The sequence below is a fragment of the Xenopus laevis genome, chromosome 7S (genome assembly GCF_017654675.1).
Source record: "Xenopus laevis strain J_2021 chromosome 7S, Xenopus_laevis_v10.1, whole genome shotgun sequence".
Classification (NCBI taxonomy): Eukaryota; Metazoa; Chordata; class Amphibia; order Anura; family Pipidae; genus Xenopus; species Xenopus laevis.
The window spans coordinates 84,595,335-84,612,691 of NC_054384.1; the positions used below are offsets into that span (position 1 = coordinate 84,595,335).

At 36.9% G+C, this 17,357-nt stretch overlaps 1 protein-coding gene across 5 annotated transcripts in view; it reads right to left on the reverse strand.

Annotated features, from left to right (window-relative positions):
- Positions 1 to 17,357, reverse strand: part of cep104.S (centrosomal protein 104kDa S homeolog) — a 60,579-nt gene that overhangs the window by 33,054 nt on the left and 10,168 nt on the right. For 4 of the 5 annotated variants that reach the window (XM_018227943.2, XM_018227940.2, XM_018227944.2 and 1 more), the window contains 6 exons: positions 16,487 to 16,658; positions 15,013 to 15,168; positions 10,807 to 11,049; positions 10,076 to 10,285; positions 8,731 to 8,898; positions 1,028 to 1,201 (listed from right to left, as the gene is read on the reverse strand). In XM_018227943.2, the coding sequence (XP_018083432.1) occupies positions 1,028 to 1,201; positions 8,731 to 8,898; positions 10,076 to 10,285; positions 10,807 to 11,049; positions 15,013 to 15,168; positions 16,487 to 16,658 (1,123 nt within the window). The remainder of the gene's footprint in view (positions 1 to 1,027; positions 1,202 to 8,730; positions 8,899 to 10,075; positions 10,286 to 10,806; positions 11,050 to 15,012; positions 15,169 to 16,486; positions 16,659 to 17,357) is intronic. The other variant, XM_018227942.2, reaches the window with a different exon arrangement.

Genomic DNA, 17,357 nt, shown 5'->3' on the forward strand with positions numbered 1-17,357 from the left:
CGAAATTTATCATGTACTGTACTGTAAAAATTCGACTTTGACCATTCGGCATCTACAACCTGCCAAATTGCTGTTTTAGCCTATGGGGGACCTCCTAGAACCCATTTGGAGTCAATTGGTGGACTTTGAAAAAACAAAGTTTTTTTTGTTTTTTTAAAACTTTGAATCGAATTCGATCGAATGCGATGTTACCTAGATTCTTATGATTTGAATTTGATCGACAACTGACCTATTGGACCAAAAAAAACTTTTTTTTGATAAATTTTGATTGGTCTTTTTTAATTTGAATTTCGAAGTTATGGGAGTTCAAAAAAACTGAAATGTAAGTGTAACACTGCACACCCGGAATTTACTCACTCTGCAGTAGTGGTGCTGGTTCTCCGTTGACCCGGCACGGTCCCTTAGCAACAACAGCTATTTGTTCACGGATCTGCACACACACAAATTTCTGCAGTGGGGAAAGTGCCCCTTCTTTATTGATTTAAATCACCAACATCAACGTCTCGGGGGATACAACCTCCCTTCATCCTGATGAAGGGAGGTTGTACCCCCTGAAACATTGATGTTGGTGATATAAATCAATAAAGAAGGGGCACTTTCCCCACTGCAGAAATTTGTTCAAAATAACTCCCATTCGGACCTATTCGGCCAAAAAAAACTTAGATTTTTTGATACATTTTAATGGGTCTTTTTTAATTCGAATTTCGAAGTTATGGAAGTTCAAAAAAACTCCCATTACTTTAAAATCCGACCCTTGATAAATCTGCCCCTCAGTGAGCAGTTTTCGGAGGACAAACTTTTTTTTCTTTGGAGTGGTCTATAAGCAATAACAAATATGAGGATAAACAGGCAGATGTAGCATTTTAGTTTTACAAACAATCAGTATATTCTAATGCAGTGTCAAACTATGATCACTGAAAAAAACATTTATTAAAACAAAAATGAAAACTTCGATTTTTGGCATCTATTTTACATTGATGAGAAGCTTGTAAAGGCCAGGCTAGTGTGAAAGCATTCACTATCGTACCTGAATGAAGTTGGCTGAAATCAACCTGTGCCGTGAAGTGGAGTCTCCGGTTCTAACCAGCAAGTCTGGGAGGCATTTTTCTACACAGTGGGTGGTCTCGCCTTTGCCCAGTTTGTGTTTAGGGATATAATCTGTGATTATCATTTTAAGCAGTCTCAAAGAAGCCTGGAAAACCTGAATTACAGGAGGGCAACAAGTAAATGAAGTGCTATAATGCAAAGCTTCCTGTAAATCACAAATGCCTTTTATGATGAAGCAAACAGCATTTAATATTGGTGGATAGTTAAACATTGAATCAAATGCACCCAAAGTAGTGTTGGCAGCTGAAACACAGTCATCTTTTCAAGATTTCCATCCACCGTCTCTACTTAACCTTATTAATGAGGAGCTGCCAAGTTTCTGCTGAGGTACTTGCTGCCATCGGACTGTACGTGGACAAATTATTGGCTGCTGTGGTTTTAATTGGGCAAACTAGCATTGCCGACTGATGTCAGTGTATCTGCCACCATTTCCCTAAATTCTCTGACCACCTGGGAATATATGTGAAACAAGTCCCCAAAGCACTAAAGTGAGTGGGAGTTTGAGGAGAGGTAGGAGAGTGCAGTAGTTCCATCAGTATAATATGCTTGAATGCACTGTGGCAGCAAATATTGAGATTTACTGGTTTTATACTATATTTTTTGTCACAGATGTCCACGTAAGGCATTTTTCTACTGCCATCAGGAGTCATGGGGCCCCATACAATCAAGTTACCCCATTAGAGCCCCAATTATTAAGTACAATGGGAGCCCCAATGAAAATGCTCCCCTGATAGCAGTACCATCCCAAATGTGAACTCATTACATTTTTATGTCAAAGCAGTTAAAAGAACATGTCAGTGCGGGACAGTTGATGGAAGTCTCATATCTGTACTAAAGAATCGAAAATTTGGTATGATTTTTGTTGTCTTGGTATGGGATATACCTACCAGTCTGGAGCTAAATGCAAGCAAAATAGTGGCTAATGTTTTAATCCAGGGTGGAACTATCAGGAATCCTCCTCAGAGGGATCCTGTGGTTTGCTAAAAAGGAATCAAATTTCATTTTACTGGGGTCGACTGGAATTTATGCCTATTATTCTTTACCCAGATAACAAATGCTATGGGCCATGGTGTAGTGGATGATGGAGATAAATGCCAGCAAATTAGTGATTAATATTTTAATCTAGGGCAGGACTGCCAGGGATCCTTAACAGAGGGATCTTGGAGTTTGCTAAAAAAGACATACAGGTAAAGGGCCAGTTATCTGGAAAACCTATTATCCAGAAGATCCAAATTACTGCAAGGCCATCTTCCATAATCCCTATTTTAAACAAAATAACTCCAATTTTGTAAAAATGATTTCCTTTTTCACTGTAATAATGTAACAGTACCCTGTAATGGATCCTAAGATTAATCCTTATTGGAGCAATCTGGGTTTATTTAATGTTTAAATTATATTTCAGTAGACAAAGTATGGACATACAAATTATGGAGAGACCTCTTATCCAGAAGACCCCATGTCCAGAGCATTCTGGATAACAGTATATTTTTCATTTTATTGAGCTCAACGGGAATCTCTCCCTATTATTTTCCCAGAGACAAATGCTTTGGGTCATGATTGGGGTTAGGGGTGGGGAACAGGGGCGCTCATTACTCTTTTTATAGCAGATTCTGCCTCTCTGCCCTTTAATTGAGTGTGTGCTTGTTATAAGAAACAAGTATATCCAATTATTATTTTATATAAAAATAATAGGGATGCACCGAATCCAGGATTCGGCCAGGATTCTGCCTTTTTCAGCAGGATTCGGCCAGGATTCTGCCTTTTTCAGCAGGATTCGGCCGAATCCTTCTGCCAGGCTGAACCTGCATATGCAAATTAGGGACAGGGAGGGAAATCACGTGACTTTTTGTCAGTTAACAAGGAAGTTAAACTTTTTTCCCCTTCCCACCCCTAATTTGCATATGCAAATTAGGGTTTGGATTCGGTATTCGGACAAATCTTTCACGAAGGATTTGGGGGTTTGGCCGAATCCAAAATAGTGGATTCGGTGCATCCCTAAAAAATAAGTATCTTAGATCACAATCTGGTAAATGATAGGATTAACAGCATTAGAATGTGAATATTCTATACAAAATACATATAACAGAAATGTGAGGGGTTACTCTCCAGTCTTGTCACTATGAAAGGCTTAAGTGTACCTCAATCCTTGGGTATTTGCCAGGAGCATGTGCCAGACACGGCCCATAAACGCGTTCCTCTTTCCCTGCCTCAGTGTAGCAGTTTAAGAGGAAACTATGACAACAATTTGGCATTTAAGGCATAAAAACGTAAATATACTTTTCTGTTCTATTCTGTTATTAACTTGTTTTATCTGGGAATTCAGGAAAACACCAAAAAATTATCATGATTTGAAATAATTTTTTAATTAAAATAAATTTTGTAGAACTCGGTACAGTATCTATAGCTCAGTATGGCCACATTTTACAGATGCAGGGTCTACATAACATTATCACATCAGGATCTTCCACCAAGTGTTACACTGCCATGAAAAATGAAACTGTCTTGCAATACACAAAGAGAAAACTGAACATGATTTAAATGAAGTACAGGAGGTACTCCAAAGAGTTTATGGATGCTGCTGAGATCAACTGGTCACCAGCTACAGATCTATTGACAGACCAAAATATATGAAAAAGGCATCCCTGATGTACTGTATATTGATTGAATTTTTTTCCTTGTTTGCTTGCCAGTGAATGGGTTAAAGAGTTTAATTTGCCTGCAGTGTATAAAAGCAGCCCATATACTTTCCTGCAGCTATGCTAAAGCCAAATACCATTCTGCACACCTTGAATTTCCCTTCTCACGATAACAATCCGTACATGTTAGGGTTGCAACAAATTGAGAATTTTAGGATCTGGATGAAAGCTGAATCCACTACAAAAGATTCAACCAAATCCTGAACTGAAAATGAAGACTAATTTGCATAGAATAGGGGGAAAAAAAAACAGGCATTACAATTTGGCAAAATCAGAACCTGCAAAATCCTTGATATGTCTACATGCTTACAGGTAATTATGATTCACCACTTTCCTCTTTAAAGTGGACCTGTCACCCAGACATAAAAAACTGTTTAATAAAAGTCCTTTTCAAATTAAACATGAAATCCAAATTCAGTTTTTTTATTAAAGTGTTCATAGCTGTTATAAACACATTGAAAAATCTCAGCTGTCAATCAAATATTGTCTGTCCCTCCTCTATGCCTAGGAGGCGGGACAGACAATTACTTTCACTTTCCATTCAGCACTTCCTGGATGTCACTGCTCTCCCCACATTCCCCCCCCCCCCCGTTCTCTTAATCATTTAATTGTGTAGCCAGTGCATGAGGATGGACATCAGGTCCCCCATTCTGGTGCACAAACAAGATTCTAAGATGATACAAGGCTTGTCTTAATAACAGTGTCCACAAAATGGCTCCTGCCTGCTTGCAATAATTATGAGTTCCCAGACTGAAGAAAACAAGATTCAAATAATTTATATAGTGTAATTAAAGGGGTTGTTCACCTTCAAACAACTAGTTGTTATCAGATAGATCACCAGAAATTACGACTTTTTCCAATGACTTTCTATTTTCTATGTGTCACGGTTTTTCTAATATTGAAGTATAAAATGTAATTTCTCTCCTTCTGAAGCAGCTCTGGGAGGGGGGGTCGCCGATCCTGTAAACTGTTGTAAATTGATACATCTTCGTCCCTGCTGAGCAGAATCTCTGGGTTTCATTACAGGCAGCTGTTAGAATTGATACAATTGTTGCTAATACTCCAGAGATGCTGCTGAGAAATGTATCAACTAAATGTTGCAAAATTGTAACAGTTCAGAATCTGCACCTGGATTACTGAGCTGCCAGACTCAAACACCAGAGACAGGAACATTCAACTTTAAACTTAGATTTTGGAAAAAACATAAAAAATAAATAATGGAAAGTAATTGGAAAAAGTCATTATTTCTAGGGAACAATCTAAAAACAACTAAATTGAAAAAAGTGTTTGGAAGGTGAACAACCCCTTTAACCTTTCATAAACCCACATTTTACTTAAATTCCCCCATTGTCATACCCTCAACAATCTTCTTCCTGGCATCAGAGTCTCAAAACAGAAAGGTTAATCATTCAGACACCACAATGAATACAAAATACAAACAAGCTGCAGATTAAGACTCTTCATGAAGTACCTGCCAATGGCTACATAAAGCTGCACAAAACGCTGTGATTATTACAAAGCTCTTCTCTTATGAACAAAGATGGAAGGCACTATACTGCACTAACATTACATCCCAGAACTACAAACATAAGCTGCATGGACAGCAGTTTGCATTTCAGTGTAGGTTATACACACAGTGCAATAAACAGAGGGCTATGCTGTTAGACACAAGCCTGCTATTGGCGGGCCACTTTGTTTGTTTCCAAGAGTAGCTGTAGTGAATTAAGATATCATCTCCATCAAACCATTTCTAGACTAAGGACTTTTTCCACTGACTAGTGCATTACTCATCCTTTACATATTCATTGTTAGGGCTCTGTTCGGCAGAAGTAAATTCCAGAATAAGAGGAAATACATTTTGGGTAAAAGAGCTCTTTGTATAATATAGAAGGCATGACAAATGCAGGAGTCTCTGAAGAGATCAAGTCAGACATAGGCTTCCAACAATTTCACCATAGCAGTTAAATAATATAACAATGCCCAGCTTTACTCATTTAATTAGTCACTCAGTCTCATTAAAGGCACTCTGGCAGCCTTGGCCTGGAAAATATCACCCCAATTTTGTCCAACCCTAGCTTTACATAAGAAAGGGATCTACTGATATTACAGCTCCCTTTTTTCACTGCAAAGTTTTGCCAGAATCATAATTTATTTTCAAGGAGAATTTAACCCAAAAAATGAATATGGCTAAAAATGCCATATTTTAAATAATGAACTTATTGCACCAGCCTAAAGTTTCAGCTTGTCAATACCAACAATGATCCAGGACTTCAAACTTGTCACAGGGGGTCACCATCTTGGAAAGTGTCTGCAACACTCACATGCTCAGTGGGCTCTGAGCAGCTGTTGAGAAGCTAAGCTTAGGGTCCCCATAGACGCAACGATTCTTCTTGCCGAACAGCCGATTTTAGGGAAGCCCGACCAATCCTTCGAAATTATTGTGCGGTTAGTGGGATTCGAACGATCGTACATCTTACGATTTTTCGGCCGACATCTGTCAGGAAATTCATCGGTCAGGACAAAAAATCTTTGTCGGTCCCAGTGCAATCTATCTATGTTTGCAGAGCCAAGCTGGCAGCTCCCCTTTGTTTTCCTGGCAAATTGGCCTTTTTAGTTGATGGTAAATTCGTACGATCGTACGATCGTTCTGAGAAGATCGTGGTCTCACGATCAGGATCTGATCTTTTAAACATCTATGGCCAGCTTTACTGGGGCATCTTTGGAGACAGATCTCCCCTGCTAAAGGGATGTAATTGCCTTGCGCTTGTTTAGAAGCCCAAAACATAATGTACAACATTTCTAGCTACTGCTTTAGTTAAGCATTAGTTTTCCTTTAAAGTGTACCAGTAAATACACTGAAGTTAGCTGAACAAGGCCCCAAAAAGAAGCTCCTTCCCTTCTGACATGATACTGTTTGTCTATGCTTTTTGGCATTAGTCTTTCAGAGGTATGTGACTTGATTTGAGCTTAAAATAATGCGTGATGCTGAATAAGGCTAAGGCATACATGGCAAAATGTTCGGTCAATGTGCCCCTAACCACATCCTCCTGTATTTGTGCCGGTGGACACACGTCAGCATGTGCGCAGACAGGCAGAGCAGATATTGGTGTGGAAAGTACAGTATTCAATCTCACTCCAAAATCTGCTCTATATCTGAGCACAGGATGATAACGCAAATATCACTGCAGATACACTTAGGAATGGATGGGAGTGCACTGTCTTTTCATCACTTGCATAAACAAAGTAATCCATACATACAAAGACCTCAAAACAAATAAATCAGAAGTGTTGTCCAAGACACAAGGATCACTTGAGGAAAGCTTCAGAAAGACCTTGAATTAGCAGGTACAGTTGTTACAAAGAAAATAATAAGTAATAAGTAATGAACTCAACCAACATGGCCTCTATGCACGCTCACTGAGCAAGACTCCACTGCTGAAAAAACATGTTGAAGCTCATTTATAGTTTGCTGCACAATATTTGGACAAGCCAATGCAATTATGGAAGAATATAGTCTGGTCAAATGAGACCAAAATTTAACTCTTTGAATGTCATTGCACACATCATACTTGGATCAGAAATGGCACTGCACATCACCCCAAAAATACCATACCAAAATAGAAGTTTGGAGGTGGAAATATTGTGGTGTGTTGCTGTTTTTCAGCATATGGTTCTGTCAGATTTTGTATAATTGAAGGAAGGATGAATGAAGAAATGAACAGGGACATTATTAAAAGCTAGATCTGCTTCCATCTAACAGGATGCTGAAAATGAAACAAGGGTGGACATTTCAGCAAGACAATAATCCCAAACAAGAAAACTCTCTATGTTCAGAGAAAGAAAATAAAGCTGCTAGAATGGCCCAGACAACCACCCAACTTGAATCCAATTAAAATTTATGGAAAGAACTGAAGATTCCGGGAACCTTCACGATTTGAAGACAGTTTGTGTGGAAGAATGGGCCAAACTCACACCTAAGCAATGCATGCGACTAGTTTCTCTATACAGAAGGCGTCTTAAAGCTGTCATTACAACAAAGGCTTCTCTACTATGTATTAAAGGGGTTGATCACCTTCAAACACATTTTCAAGTTCAGTTGGTTTCAGATTGCTCACCAGACTTTTTCCAGTTACTTTATATTTTCTATTTGTGATCGTTTTCTAATACTGAAGTGTAAAGTTTTGTTTTTCACCTTCTAAAGCAGCTCTGGGAGGGGGGGTCGCCGACTCTAACTGTTATAAATTTATATATTTAGTTGATATATTTGTTATCTTTAACTCCTTTAAATAAATTTCAGTAAGAGTGTTCAATACTTATTCCCTGTGTCATTCCACTCTACTACACAACTTAATTCATGGACTTATTTGTTTTGAGTTCTTTGTAGGTGTGGATTACTTGGGTTTCTACTGACATCTGGTGTAAATTTCATGTCAATAGCCCCATTAGAAATATATTTATCGAAAAAAACGTTGATATGTTCAATTCTTCTTTTTCCTGTGGTAAGTACAGAGTACCAGGAGAATCTGCTTGGTGTGCTATGAGACTTAGAGGCACATTTATTAAAGGTCGAATTTCAAATTGCCATCCCATAAACTCGAAATTCAAAATTTATTATAAAAATTTAATTTTCTAAACTCAAATTCGATTTGAGTTTTAAAACTCTAATGTCAGGAAGGCTGCAAATATCACCAAATTGATCCCTGAATCTCCCATTGACTTATACAGCTATTCGGCAGGTTTTAGGTGGCGAATAGTCACCTAATCTCGAAAATTGAATTAGAATTTTTTCTCCCTAGTCGAATTTGACAGTTTTGGCCATAAAAAAAAAAAAAACCTTGAAAATTCGAAATTCTACCCTTGATAAATCTGCCCCTATGCGTAAACTCATAAATCGTTTTTGCCAATGTGTGAAACGTATGCTACTCACTGAAGTCACTTTGTCTTTGATGGCACGACGAACAAGAAACATAGCAGCTCTGAGCATCTTTTTCAGGTCATCCTTTGAAGTTCCATTTGCTATATCTGCCAGTTTCTTGGACACTGCAATTAAAGCATCTTCTCTATAGGACCATGTTTTGGAGTATGCACCTGCAACCTAGAGAAAATACTGTAATCTTATATATGCTGTTATGGAATTTCAATCTGAAACAAATGCCAATGCAAATATCACTACATGCACTTGTTCGTAATTCATCAGGGTAGACACAATACTGTTCCCCACAAGTATAAGACATGCACAGAGTATGTATGGGAGCAAGTACTTTTATGAACTCCATATTAGAAAGCCGCACTTGCGGATTGCAGTAATAATAATAATTTTTGGAATGTGAACCCCAGTGTTTACACCACTGCAAGATTTTGAGCCCTTAATGGTAACCTCTGTTGCTTATGGGGCACTTCAAAAAGCATAGTGCCAAAGTATCCCCAAATGCACCCCACAAACTTGCACTGCACTTATCAGTAGACAGATGCCTGCAAAAGTTTCTGGCATGGTTTATGTTGCTGCATCACTGTGTTTTAAAGGAACAGTTCAGTAAAAATATAAAAACTGAATAAATAGGATGTGCAAAATAAAAATATTTCTATTTTATCCAAAAAATGTATAAAGGCTGGAGTGACTGGATGTTTGACATAATAGCCAGAACACTACTTCCTGCTTTTCAGCTCTCTATCTCTGAGTTAGTCAGTGACTTGAAGGGGGCCACATGGGACATATCTGTTTAGTGAGTTTGCAATTGATCCTCGGCATTCAGCTCAGATTCAAAATCAAACACTTATGACCAATGTGCCCCCCTTCAAGTCAGGAAGTAGTGTTCTGTTATGTTAGACATTCAGTCACTCCAGCCTTTATACATTAAAAACATTTTGACTAACTAACTAGATATTAAAAACATTTTTTTATTTTGCAGTCTATCTTTTTATCCAGTTTTTATTTTTATACTGAACAATTCCTTTAAGTAACTGAAAAAGCATCAGAGCCATGTCAAACACCTTTGTCAGGCAACTATTGCATGTAAAATGCTGGTAGTCCCATTGCAATTGTATGGGGGGGGGGGTAGAAAGTGCCTCACGTGCACTTACGCTTACAGTATTAATTGACAGACTAATAAAGGAAACATTTTTAAATTTGTATTTTTATAACTAGATACATTATGAAAACTGCCCATCAATAATTACATTTGCATAAAAAAAGGAAAAAGGGATTTTTTGTCTGTACAATAAAACCATAAGATGATTTTATTAACTCTGTTTTATTAATCTTAATTGCTTACCAAACCCTCCCCAAATACTTCAATGGCAAAGCCAGCCTCTCTTAAAGCTTTCTCTGTAAGCGGCTCTGGTTCACCGGTGATCCTTGTTCTTGGAGTATCAGTAGTTGGCTCCTCATTTATCTCTGGCTCTGGCTCAAGATAACTAAATTCATCTTCCTTGTTTTTTGTCTGAGCTGGGAGAGGTCTCTCATCAAAAGGCAATGAATCAACCTGTTAAGTAAGTAAAATACAAAATCTGAAACACCATTTGTTAGGCAAAGGAAACATGACAAGATCTTCATTTTACATGGACCCCTCAAATAAAAACAACTTTTTTTTTAAAGAAAAACAAATGAATACTGTGTTTATCACACAAAGGTGCATATTTACAAAACTGTAAACCAAAAAAAAAAAAAAGAGTGTACTTATAAGAGCTCACCACTTTCTGTGAATTCCTATGGGACTTTTAGCAATGGGTGAAAGTTTGAGTTCACTATTTGTTAAATACACTTCTAAAAACCCCATAGGAATGCAAAGAAAGTGGGTGAGATTTTCTGTGGCAAGCTATAATTTTACACTATGATAAATCTGCCCCTAGGCGCCCACTCTCTTACGTAGGAGAATACACACTTTCAGTTGTTAGGCAAGTTAATTTTACTAAACTAAATAAAGCTGTGGTAAGAAATACAAAGGCTTATATTATAGTAAACCTGGTATTAGCTCTAAAACAAAATAACATATTTCCAACCAACATCCATATTTGGGGCCACCAGAGCTGGTGAGGCAGCTGGGGGAGGTGAAGGAGAACGTGGCTCTTGGATTGGTTTGGGAGAGAGAACTTTTGGCGCCTTTTCCGTCACGGCTGGCTGATCTTTCTTTGGCTTCTTTTCTGAACTTCTTTCCTTTTCTGGCTGGGGTGTTGACAATACTCTCTGCTGCTGTGGGCTGACTGATTCTTCGATTGGATCCAGAGATGTCTCAGAGACTCTTCGTATCTGACATAATAGAGAAGCTGACTGTAAATCACTGTAATTCAAATTCACAGTGGAAAAAACCATGCCATTTAAACAGTACTGAAAATATGTGGTAAAATTAAGCTTAGTTAGGTTATCCATTACAAATTATGTGAACTCACTGAAGCTTGAATTACAATAGATGTTCCTTATTTAAAAATATAAAGATCACCTTTGCATTTCATGAACTCTATAAAATTACTAGTGTAACCTTGTGCCTTTTATGGTCATGGCACTAATGAGTTACATTTATTACTGTGATCAAACTTAATTGCTATTTGGTTGATCCAGGTTCTAGCACTGGTACAATGTAGCACTTTAGAAAAAAGTGTCTTCTACATGAATAAAATGGTATACTTGAAAGAAGCACAAAACTACAGTCGAAAACTAAAAACTAAAAATTCCTATATGATCTTAGCCTCATCTGATTTGAGATACTTTATAAACAAACTCAAAAAATAACAAAATACATGGGCTGTAACCTTCTTGTCTCAAGCAAATGAATAACATACTGAGAATTAAGTAAGCTCAAAAAAGTCATGTTTCCATTATTCTGAGCAAGCGGAGACTTTATCCCTACTCATCATTCTTCCCTTGTCATTAAAAAGCTATTACAAGTTTAACAAAATAGCTACACTACATTACAAGAAATGTGATAGCTTCAGGAGAGGGTGATAATTCCACTGGAATGTCCTGTCACAGTAATGAAAATATACTGCTTGTTAACATATATTAAAAAAAAAGAGAGAGGTGGGGGTATATTCTGCCTTAGGCGGGTTTTATAAGACAATAGTCCCATTACTTTGTAACAGAATGAATAACCTTGGATAGCCTTTCTGTGCACATGAGGCTTTATGTTCTTTGTGCTATGGGATAACAAAACACAAAGTTATGAAAATATATATATATATATATATATATATATATATATATATATATATATATATATATATATATATATATATATATCATTGGATATAGTGATTTAAGTGTTTGCATTTTACCATCTGGAAGGCTACTGTCTAGAGATGGTCAAGTAAGGCTAAAATGCTTACTGAGTTAATGATAATGTTATACCATCAGGAAGACTATTATGGAAAAGGCTATACTATATCACTAGAAAGGATATATACTATGAAAATACAAGTGTATATACATGCTAAATGGATCTAAACAGATTCCAACAACATGTGTAAACTATGGCAAGACAGAGAGGTTTGGTTTTATTCTTAATTTTAAAGTAAAATGCATTAATATACAATTATATATCCTCTTCAGTCTAGGTGAATAAATATTCTACTGTTAGCTTATCAAGACTGCTGCTTGTGACCTAGAGTAATGCTGGCAGTGAGGATACAGTGATATAAAGGGTAATTATAAACATTCTACATTTTGATTTGAAGAACATTATCCTGTGTAATACAATAATGAGTTTTCCAGAACATTATACTACTATGGAATATCTGACATCACCTGTAGGCTTAACAGATTCATTCAGTATGAAAGCTTCTTCACATGAAATAAGTAACTTTAGCCAAGGGAACTTATATGTAAACACTTTTTATAAATCAGCTAATCAACTATTAATCCTTATCCCAATGACAGATGAGAAAGAAACAGCTCATACAGTGATGTCATCACTTAAGGGCAGATTGGGAGATTTGTCAGCTGCATTTAAATTTGCACTCCTGCAGGCAACAAATCTCCCCAAAATGCTTTTTGCATTGTTAGATTAATGTTTAATGTGTTCTAGAACAAATAAAAAGAGGGGTCATTAAAAGGGTTGTTCACCTTTAAATTAACTTTTATTGTGGTGTAGACATCGATATTCTGAGACAATCGCATTTGGTTTTCATATTTATGGTTTTATTTTGCTTTTTGTTCAACAGCTCTTTAGTTTGGAATTTAGCAGCTATCTGGTTGGTAGGGCTTTGCTTACCTTAGCAATCAGGCAGTGGTTTAAATGAGAGATTGGTATATGAATAGGAAAGGTACTGAAAAGAAAGTTAAGTATATGAACATCAATCCTTTTTGGCTGTTGGGGTCAGTGACACCCATTTAACAGATGGAAAGTAGAAGGCAACTAATTGTAAAACTATTTAAAAAATGAAGACCAGTTGCAAAGTTCTTAGAATAAGGACATTCTATAACATACTAAAAGTTAACCTAAAGGTGAGCCACCCTGGCAGAAGAAGGCCACAATGGACCCTGTACATACTTGCCCAAAGTCATTTGGCAAGGACAAGGCTGCCCTGCACCCATTCATACTGCTCTCTTTACCTTGCATTAGATTTTTTATTTGGTGTGTGGTACAGAGCACATTCAGACCCTGGTCAGAAGTTCCAAAAGTTCTCTGCATGACCTTGAAGGGGTGTGCTCTTGTGCCCCTTAGTGCTCTAGCATTATATTAAAAATATGATGAAGAGTAGCTGCTCACACCGGGTATTTTTTTTTCTGGATTTTAACTGATTCAGTGAATTTTTTTGTGATTAAGCCTACTTGATAATGTGATTAAAGAAATTAGAAAGCCATCAGGTGTTGTCTATGAAAAGCTAATGGTTATATAACCAAGACAGGGGGTTAATAGAGGACGAGTATAAGATGGTTTGTGCAGCACACTGAACAAAATAACTATAGTATGGCTCAATAATGAAAATCAGGCTATGTGAATCAATGTACTGTAACTTGCTTTTCACAAAAACAGCTTAATTGTTATGTATGCTACAGTTATTTCAAGGTTATGAATAGTAGGAGGATTGCTTACCCTTTCCTTCCCAAGCAAAGAATGTGCAGCTGGTAGCCTTGGTAGTTTTTTTCTCTATACTTCTTATCAATCTCTAGGTAAAGCTCTGGGAAAACTACCCCACCCTCCCATTTGAGGGTATAACACTCCAGGCAAAGTAAAAAAATTTGAATGTCTCTTTGCATCTCTACCTGTTCCCGTGGAGTGGTACTGAACCCTTAAAGCCTGCAAATACCCAGTCACCAGAAGTTACCTAGGGTTTAGAGCTTTGCTGTTGCTGTAAACTTGTATACATCAAATAAAGCCAAGCATAGTCTGATTTATTGCTGTACTGTGCAGTCTCTGTACACATAGCTGGAAAATTCAAAGAACTGTCAGCTGTATCCAGAGCAGATCAGTTTGATTTTTTGAAGCTACTCGTTAAGAACCAGCCCATCATTTTTTTATATTCAAATAAATGGAATTCTGATCTGGGCAACATAAATGGAGGACCTTATACTTTATTAAATTCAGCTGAATTAAGTGAATTAATAACAGGGGTTGTTCACCTTCAAACACTTTTGTTCAGTTCAGTTGCAATAAAGACTTTTTCCTTTTCAATTTGTGACTGTTTTTCTAATACTGAAGTCTAAAGTTTAATTTTCCACCTTCTAAAGCAGCTCTGAGAGGGGTCGCTGACTCTTTAACTGTTCTAAATTGATACATTTAGTTAATACATTTATTATCTTTGTCCCTGCTGAGCAGAATCCTAAAGGCAGCTGTTAGAATTGCTACAATTAACAGATACTGCAACTAATTGTATCAACTAAATGTAGCAAGTTTTAACAGTTCAGATGCTCCTGTATCACAGACTCAAACACTAGAGGCAGGGACATTAAAGGTTAAACCTAAATTTTGGGAAAACAGTAAAAAATTAAAGATGGAAAGCAACTGAAAAAAGTAATTGTTTATAGTGAACACTGGAAAAGGTGTTTGGAAGGTGAACAACCCCTTTAAGTGAATTAAGTTGAAGCCTAAAACAAAAATAATTATTTGTTTCCAGTAAAAAAGTATACAGGAATAGGATATGAGCTTAGAGATCATGCAACCTTATTCTACTGCTGGTAATGTTGTCTTGAAAGCTCTACTTTATAGAAATAGGTTTTTAAGTAGCGTATACATATATATGTATTACAATTATGATGTAAAAAGCAGAACCATACTAGTGCAATATCCAGAAGGTCATGGAGCTCTAACTGTTGATAAACTTTTTGGCGGTATTCCTCCATCTGCTGTTTTTTCTGCTTTGCTAAGTCATATTCCTCATTTTCAACAGCGCAGCGTTTTTCCACCTCATAGTGCCCGAGTCGTTCCCCAACCTAATAGAGAAAAGTACAGTTATGTCTTTGTGGAAAGGCAGCAGTTGCTGAATGAGAAAGGTGGCAGAAAGGTATATTTTACATATACAACTAATTCTAATTTTCTGTGAAAGCAAGTGTTGCAAAGTGTTGAATGGTACAGTATTTAGAGCAGCCCATAATACTTAAGGGTTGGTTCACCTTTGAAATAACTTAGTATGATGTCGAGAGTGTCTGAGACAATTTGCCATTGGTTTTAATTTTTTACTATTTGTGTTTTTTTATTTATTTAGCTTTTTATTCAATAGCTCTCCAGTTTGCAATTTCAGAAGTGTGGTTGCTAGGGTTCAAATTACCCTAGCAACCATACACTGATTTGAATAAGAGACTTGTATATGAATAGAGGAGAGGCCTGAATAGAAAGAGGAGTAATTAAAATTAGAAATAACAATACATTTGTAGCCTTACAGAGCATTTGCTTTTTAGAAGGGGTCAGCGACACCCATTTGAAAGCTGGAAAGAGTCAGAAGAAGAAGGCAAATAATTATTAAACTATAAAAAATAAATAATCAAAAAGAATTGAAGAGTTGCTAAGAATTGGACATTCTATAATATACTAAAAGTTACCTTAAAGGAGAACCACCCTTTTGAACAACTAATAGCACTATCAGACATTTCTTTCTTAAAGGGACAAAATAACAATGAAAAGGGATTTTGGTAAAATTTCCTCTATATAATCATGTATCTAAGCTTAACAACTAAACTTATCTTAACAACACCAAGGGGCAGATTTATCAAAGGGTCGAATTGAAAATTTGAATTCGAAGTTTCACATTTTTTTATCGTCAAAACTGTCAAATTCAACTAGGGAGTTATTCAAATTCTATTCGAGTTTTTTAAAAAATTCGAATTCGACAACATACTCTGGCCCTTTAAGAACTCAAATTCGTCTATTCGCCACCTTAAACCTGCCGAATTGCTGTATAAATCAATGGGAGAGGTCCGGGGATCAATTTGGAGTTGTTTGCAGCCTTCCTGACATTCAAGTTTTTTTCAGAGAAAAACCTAGAATTGAGTTTTTTAAATTTGAATTCAAACTAGATTCAAGTTTTCGGGTCTATTTAATTAAGTTTGAAAAAACAATTGTAATAAATTTAGATTGGTCAAATTTATGTGCGTTTAGGGAAGTTTTTAAAAACTCACATGAATTAGAATTTTTGACCTTTGATAAATATGCCTCCAAGTGTGATCCATAAATGTGTATGGGACATAATAGGTTACCTAAACCAACTGTATGTCCTGACAGCAGGATGAAAATACTCTTTGTCTGCAGCAATACCTTTTGGAGATCAGCAATGGCTTGTTTCAGTTTCTTGGCATAGTCATAGCGTTCATGTCTTACGGCCTCTTGTTTCTTTTCATCCAGTTTGCGAATTATTTGAGCCACTTCTGGATCTTGGTACATGTCAAAGGCCAAGTCATCAAGAGGAGAAATTGAATCTATTTTCCTGCTGGCAATGAAAACAAATCTACTTAGAGATGAAAAAAAATCTCTCACCGGGGTATAAGGTATAGAATCTATTTTACAGAATACTTGAGACATGAGGATATTTCTGCAATTTGGATCCCCACACCTTGTTGGCTAAACTACATAGGAGATTCTGATCAGATCTTGTGGGTCAGATTTTATCTTTTCTTGTTACACTATGATCCCCATAGTTGTACAGTTAAGTTGAATAAAGTCAGATATTGTGTTTTGTTCACGCATGTATTTCATTGATGCAAAACTATCAGATTATAAAGATGCACCACTCCTTTCCGACAGTCGTCATGTCAGATGGCAAATCTTCCATGTAGTTTACACATCAGATTTTTATATCAGTCCATTTATATTTTGACCCATGCAACTATATCCAACTTTTTAGGACTTATTCTTTGGATCTGACACCATCCTACAAAATCTCCCATGCAGTTTAGCCCAAAAGGTGGTCAAAAGCTTTTTATGCAGTGTACAGGCCCTCAGATGGGTTTCCTCAATCAATATCTGTCTGAAAATCATCATGCTGTCGATCTGGTAGGTTTACAATACCCATTGAATTGGCTGATGCGGTCCTCCATCCCACCGCCTGCATTATTGCCTTGTGATTGGATAGTTAGGCCCTAGGGCCCACTATCGGATCAGCCAATATCGCCCACTCAAGGCATTTCGG